This window comes from Meleagris gallopavo, chromosome 15 (genome assembly GCF_000146605.3).
Source record: "Meleagris gallopavo isolate NT-WF06-2002-E0010 breed Aviagen turkey brand Nicholas breeding stock chromosome 15, Turkey_5.1, whole genome shotgun sequence".
Lineage (NCBI taxonomy): Eukaryota > Metazoa > Chordata > Aves > Galliformes > Phasianidae > Meleagris > Meleagris gallopavo.
This window is the reverse complement of record NC_015025.2, coordinates 1,681,304-1,688,540: the sequence shown is the minus strand read 5'-3', so window position 1 is coordinate 1,688,540 and position 7,237 is coordinate 1,681,304. Positions and strand designations below refer to the sequence as shown.

The 7,237-nt window shown below is 40.1% G+C and overlaps 1 protein-coding gene across 4 annotated transcripts in view; it reads left to right on the top strand.

Moving 5' to 3' along the window:
* MATR3 (matrin 3) overlaps positions 1-4,728 on the top strand; it is a 26,901-nt gene extending 22,173 nt beyond the window's left edge. For 3 of the 4 annotated variants that reach the window (XM_010718861.3, XM_019620341.2, XM_010718859.3), the window contains exons 12-14: positions 950-1,343; positions 1,949-2,070; positions 3,617-4,728. In XM_010718861.3, coding sequence (XP_010717163.1) covers positions 950-1,343; positions 1,949-2,070; positions 3,617-3,667 — 567 coding nt within the window. In that variant the 3' untranslated portion in view covers positions 3,668-4,728. The remainder of the gene's footprint in view (positions 1-949; positions 1,344-1,948; positions 2,071-3,616) is intronic. The other variant, XM_010718860.3, reaches the window with a different exon arrangement.
* The last annotated feature ends 2,509 nt before the right edge of the window (positions 4,729-7,237 follow it).

The window sequence follows — 7,237 nt, the reverse complement described above, 5'->3', positions numbered from 1 at the left end:
TTTTTTTAATCATACTTGGTTACATGGAATAGGGTGCAGAATGCATGCAAAACTTCAGTAACATTATTGACTGGAATGGCTTTTTTTTTTCCTTTTGGTAGGAAGGGGGAGAAAAAGAGCATATTCCCTGCTTTTAGATGAATTCAGCGTGCATTGTTTTCAGTCCTGGGGAATCCTTCTGTCAGGAAGGCAGTTGTGCAGTGCTGGGGTTAATGTGGCCAGTGTGAATGGCAGTGACTATTTCTTGTCCCGTGGCTGTATGTAGGATAAGGCACCTCGAAACCCAAACTTGTTTCCTTGAAGAACTAAATTCCTAGAGCACAGATACAAAGCTAATGCTGCTTTTCTCACTGTTACTCATGATTGCTGTTAATTATGTGGAATACTGATGTCTCCCTATCAGTTTCACTGTCTGTTGGTGAAGCTGGTTTTTAAGAGACCTCCACACGCTTTTTGTTAGTTTTCAATGGAGAAGCTCCAAGCTTTCCACTGGTTGAAGGAGGGCTCTTAGTTTTTCTTTTTATGAACTTTCACACTATTGTACCTATTTCTGGTAAGATTCTACCTTTCACGTAGGCTTGAATTTGAGGATCTTATGGGATTGTTTCAAGTAAAAACTGCATTCCAAAATGACATTCATTTTAATTAAATCATTTTAATTAAAAAAACTTCATGTTAGAGGGATTTCAAAATAACAGATTAAAAAACCAAAATGAAATTATCAAGACAAAGGTCACATATTGATGTGATAAAACACTGGACACTCAAGATGCTAAAATATTCATTCCAAATTGAACATTTGACTCTGGAAGCAGTGGAATACTTCTTTTAAAAGAACCTGTTACACTTCTGCATGTCTGAGTAACATTTTGAACAAGTGAACTTCTTAAGATGGTTTGAGGGAAGCCATTAAGAATAAGGTGACTTAAGGAAAACATTTTCTCAACAGCGATACGTGGGTGGCTTTCCACGGAGCATGGAAGGCTTTGTCACTCTAGATGAGGTTGGTGATGAGGAAGACTCAGATCATCAGAAACTCCGGAAGTCGGGTTTGGCAGTAAAATCTGCTGGCAAAAATGATGATAGTTTGGCAGAAATCAAAGTAGACAAGATTGAGGAGCCAGAACAAGAAAATGAAACGTTAGAAAATGGTACCAAGAGTGAAGATAATCTGAAGGCTGAAGCTGTTGAAGCTTCCGATCCCACAGCAGCTCAAGATCCTGAGAAAAATGCCCATGAAAATATGGACACCCAGGAAGAACAGGAAACAAAGAATGTCCAAGAGAAAGCTCTTATTCCAGATGAATTTAGGATTGGGCCATACCAGCCAAATGTTCCTGTTGGTAAGGCTGTTTTCATTTCTTTTCAAATCTGTCTCTATACATTGCAGTAGCATTTCTCATTTCATTTGGCTTTTATTTCTGGCAGTGTTGCCTCTGAGCCTTTCATTTTAGGGCTCTCCATTCTTCTCTTCTTCACTCCTCCCCTACCTCTAGTATTCTCTTTTTTTTCCCCCCTCATTTTCATTCAGTTTTCCATAACACTTTCCTTAGGCAGAAAATAAATTGGAAAAGGTATGTTTTAGCAACACTAATTCAATTAATAGCACAAATCACAGTAGTGATCTTAGCCTAGATTCATACTAACTGCTCAAAAGGCACAAATTGGTCTCAGAACGCTGTTAGTTCTTGTGAAGGAATCAATAAAACAGACCCTTAAACTGAAAGGTTGATTTAAAAAAAAAGAAAAAAAAAAGAAAAGTCTGCACATATTTAGCTATTACTGTAGGCCCCTGGCTTGTCTAAACTAAACCAGTCTTCTAAAGACAAAGCAGCTTTTAATGTAAAGTGGATTATGGTTTTAAGATTTAGCTTGAAATGACAAATGACATTAAAGAAATGATGTAGAGTAGTTCTCTTAGTTTATTTTGTGGTGTTTACTTCTCTAGGTGTGAATTATGTGGTACCCAAAACAGGGTTTTATTGCAAATTGTGTTCCCTGTTCTACACAAATGAAGATGTTGCAAAAAAGACCCATTGCAGCAGCCTTCCTCATTATCAAAAGTTGAAGGTAAGGCAAAAACTTGTTCATTTTAAGTGGCGTGATTCTTTCCTTGGGGAATAGATCTGAATGAGACTGGACTGAAGAGGAAGAAAAAAAAAAAAGCTTCCAGGCAGTTGAAATTGGCTTATTCTATAACTTCTAACTCAAGCTAGACTTCTCTAAAACATCATCTTTTGAAAAAAGTACCTAGGATGCACACTGTGAAAGATGGGCTCCAGCATTTTTTTGCAAACTTGGATTGAAGAGGGCATTCTGCTTGGAGCAGAGGCCAGGCTTAGAGTTAGTGGCACAAAGTAAATACTGGTGGCTCAGATCTTCTCCAGTTGGCCCTTTGAGAGTATTTTTAACTGGTCAGCAGACCTTAAGCTAAATTTAATATTTTTGTTAAAAATCCATATTTGCAACTTCTGATTTTGTGAGCATGTTTGACAGTTCCTAATTGGATGAGGTATCACATGATTGCATGGCATGAATGGTAATGCTGCTGCTGTATTTTTGTATTGTGAGCTGCTTCTAAATACCACTTCCCAGAAAGGGAAGTTCTAAACAAGGCTCTAATAATGCAGTGTTCACATCATTTGATTTCATATCCGTTGATTATTGAGCCGAAATCAGAGCCCATGGGTTCTATAGAAAGGAAGAAGGTGGTATCTCAGACCTGGAAACGTCTGCTTTTTCCTGTGCAATGCTAGGCAATCCAGAAACAAATGCAGGGCTATGCACTTAGAAGGCAGGTGGCACAAACAAATGTCTCAAAGCAAGTAACATTATCAAGGAGTAGATGAGAAAATCAATTACCGTGCAGAATCCAGTAGTAAGAAAAACCCACCTCATCCATCACCCATAGCTTTTTTTTCTTTTTTTCTTTTTTTTTTCCTCCCATTTGAGGTACCTGATCTGGGGACATTAAAGGCTTGATGTAAATGGGGAAGTGGGGCAAATGATGCTGAGACCTGTTAGCAACTTACTGGCTTTGATACTTAAATGAAACCTGATTTCCTTTTTCTCTGGCACAAATAGAAGTGAGCTGCTCTTGAGTGCCTTGTAATTTCGGTGTGTTTTTAGAATTGGGGAGGGAGGAGGGAAAAGCAGCTTTTTATTTACAATGGCAAAGCACTTTGCTGGCTGGGAGTCAAAGAGAGGCCAAATTCCTCAAATTTCTGACATAACCCTTCTCTAGAGAGGAGATAACAAATGTCAAGCAGGTAAGTGGCACAGCTGCAGTCATAAATCCATGCAGTGGGCAAGGCACTCCCTTAGCCTGCCGGCCTGTCAGGAAGACGTAACGGCAGGGCAGAGTAAATGCTTGCATGGCTGCCCTTCAGGTACCTGGTGAGCTGTATGCTCAGTGATGTAATGGCAGCCTAGTGCTTCAGAGGAGCTCTACTTCACGTCTTCTTGTGAAGAAGTGCCAGTGATGTTTGTTACTACCTTTGAAGGCAACATTCATAGATTTTCACAGGGTGAAAATGGGGTTAATCTTTATGGGCTTAATGTTGTGACTGTGAGAAACTCTGAGTATATCCAAAATGTGGTTGATTTCTTTTAACAGAAAATTCTGGATAAAATGGCAGAAGACTACAGGCAAAAGAAAGAAGCGTAAAAAGAAGGATGGATGTAAGGAAAACAGTGGCTTTGTTCTTAATGTCAATCTTTTTTTAAAAGCAGTACAAGTAGTAGATGGAAATACTGTATTCTTTTTTTTTTGTTTTAGTGAGATACAGTAGGTGTTATAGGTCTGTTCATGTGTTCAGTGTTGTAGCAAAAAGCATAAGCAGTTAAGTTAATGAAAAAAATTTGTTCTTAATGTGGGAATGGCAACAAGTTTTCATTTTGACACTGAGCTGTTAAAGAAAAAATCTTGCATCCTTGTGGAAAGCTCATCTATGGCAAGAAAATTTCCTTGAAGTGAAATTTACTACTTTCAAGCTTCGAAAATTCGTCTATCCATTCTCAATAAAAAATAAAAAGTAACACTGTATTTTTATTTCATCTAGAACATTCCGTATTTCAGTCTGAGCCTAGCAGATACTTAATTTGGAGTGTAAGGCTGTCATTGCATTTCACTTTTGAAAAGTCTTTAAATGTAAGTTGCATTTTTAAATGTTGAATTGCAGTTTCTTTTAATGTCGTTGTTACATAGCAAATAGGAAGATTAGTGATTAGTCAGCTTTACAACTTTGTGATTTTTTTCCTAAGCTCTTGATAGACTCTCCTATTCAGCTATACCTTGTATTTTTAGTGAAAAGTAAATGCCCATTCTCCTCTGACCAGTATTATTTTCTCAAGCTCTTCCTGCTTTCACTTGAATCTTGCAGCTGTCGTACACCTCTGCTATATTCAAAAGCAGCATTTGAGTCCTGAAATGTAAAAAGTAAAAAAAAAAAAAAAAAAACAAAAAAATCAAAAAAAGCAGTATCTTTATATTCTTCACATGTAATTTTTCATACCTGCATTTTAAAACTGTTTCTGTTGATCTGGTTTTGTCAAGAATCTTTTAGAACTGTGCTCTTAATGTACCTGCACATGTGATATGTGAACAGGAATTTGCATGTGTAACCTGTGTTTATCCGTAGTTTTTGTTATTTACTGCTTATTTGTGAATTCAGGTTACTAAAGTGATTTACCAATAAACAAAGCTAGGCAACAGTAACTTGTACAGATGTTTGGCATGTTAACCATTGTGTTTACTGAGCTCTTGAATCCCTTGTTCATGATAGCACACTGAAACTCTAGCTGTCCTGAAATTGCATGTTTTAACTCCTGTGATTTAGAAGCTTACTAAATAACTTCTTTCTCTTTTCTAAAACTTCTTCCATTTCCAAACAAATTAAAATACCACTTGTTGAAACGCTGGTAGGTATATTCTGCTGACAGTTTTATTTCTTTAGCTTTGATGAGAATATCATAAAAGTTAAGTTCAAGCCACACCATGTTCATGAGGGTAAAATTGACTCAGGTTGGTTATTTCAACCCCAAATTCCTGACCTGTGGGGACTCCTCAGTGCTAGGAATTATTTTTTTCAAATGTAGGAGGCTGAACCCTGATGAATTTAGTTTAGTTAAGTAAATGCATCTAGCAGATATGATGGTATGCTTTGTGAAATGAAAATCTCGATAACTTGTCTCCTCAGTATGTCACCTTTTGCTGTTGGATCCTCCACAGGGATGGAGGAGGATATGCCACATGCCTGCTGTGTGAGAACAGTAAAAGTTGAAGTGTCTCATACAGTGGTGATAGCAGCTTGGCTGGAGACTACAGGGAGACAGTGGTGAAATGTCAGTAAACAGCTAATGCACAGACTGTATTTAAATAGCATATCCAAACAGTGAAATCTGAACATGCCGTGATCACTTCTTGCACTTTCTTGAGAGTAAGTTACATGACAATCATCAGTATAATGCAGTGAAAGTATTTAGTCCTAAAGCTGTCCCACTGCTTACCCAAACCCCAGAAGAAAATGCACACAACAGAAGCTGTGCCATCAGTTCTGTCTTTGAGTCACAGGGATGTACTTGCACCTGTACTTGTTTATAATGACAATTGTCATTCATCCATCTCCAAGAGGCTGCCTAATTCATCAGTCAAGCAGAGGTCTTTTATTTCAAAGCAACCATTTAATCGTTGGCAGTCATCCCACTTTCCTAAAACTGGTAGATGAGAATTTTAAACAAGAGGACAGAAGTGCGAGGTCCCCCCAAGCATTTTAACACTACTTCCATACAACGTACACTGCTGAGATTCACGCAGTGAAATCGTGCAGCTCCATATGTTATATTTGTTAAGAAGCCTTTCCTCTTAGCAGTTCAATCATATTCAGTAGCTGTGCCATTCAGTGGTCTTACATCTAGTGTCCCCAGCCTGTGATAAACTCTAACCTAACTCTAACTGATGAGGACTGAATTGTAGTAAGATATTAGGTCACATTTAGTGACTAAATGCCAGGCATAAAGTAATTGTGACGTAATCCAAATTCACAGATCAGAAATCTCTTGCTCCCATCACCTCTAATCCTGTGTCTGAAGTCAGTGGAAGTACTGCCAGAACTTGCTGGGCTGCGTGCAGGTCTTCACGCTTGGACACAAAATACTGTTCAGGTCTGACTTATTTCTTGATGCACGTAGGTTGCTCCTAAAGTAATGCCTCCTATTTATTTCCATCAAAACCACAACAGGTACAAAGAGCAAATGTTTGTCGGAGCAAATTCTCAGCTACAGAACACTATTTCTTGACGTAGTTGCCACCATTTACTACATGTTTTTATCAGCAATGAAAGAAAGCTTGCAGGCCACACTCATAAGTCCACATATGCAAAGGTAACCCACTGTTTCACAACTGCTGTGGCAGGAAAACGTTGCTTGTGAAGTCCAACTTTGTGCTCATTTCTACTGCTTGGTCTCCATTCGTGGTTGGTGATTATTGTTTCTGAGTGCAGTTATTTCCACGTGCAGGAATTCAGTTCCACGCCTTTGCTTCATGCGCACTGCCACGTCAGACACCGTTTGGTCAGTGCCCCTCTGCTGCCATCTGGCGCAGGGCTGCAGCACCTTTCGGTGTGAGCGGGGTGCTTCAAGCTCTGCTGTCACACCACGAACATCCATCTCCTTTTGTGGGCCAGCAGAACAAAATCGGAGGGGTTACTGTTGGTTTGTCCTTGTATGTTCTGCTGAGAAGTGTTTTCTCTTGCGTTCTCTCTCTGGCCTTTGCATGTATGCATTGTGCTGATGCCTGACGAAAGGAAGGCTTCAGAAGTGCTTAATCTTGAAGAGATTCCTGGAGCACGCTTGGGTGGCAGGACATCGCGTGGTCTGCTCTTTGTACCTCAGAAGGGCGGAGGGAAGCCAAACCAGAGCGTGAAATACTGGATGCAGGCTTAGTGATCTGCATGTGAAGTATGAGTTCACTGAGGAAAGCGATTCCTGAGGCGGTTTGTTCTCTGCTACTCGTGTAGCTCTGCGGAGGTGCACCGAAGACCCTTGGCTCTCTGAACACAGAAACAGATGGAGGAAGCCGCCTCTATGACAGATGAGAAACCTCCCTGGCAACGCCACAAGATGGCGGCTCGCCCTGCTGCCGGCACTACATTTCCCGGCGTGCCCCGCGGCGCATCCCGCGAAATGGCCGCCCGGCGAGGGCGCCCGGCATGCCGCGCGGCGCGAGGACTACAGCTCC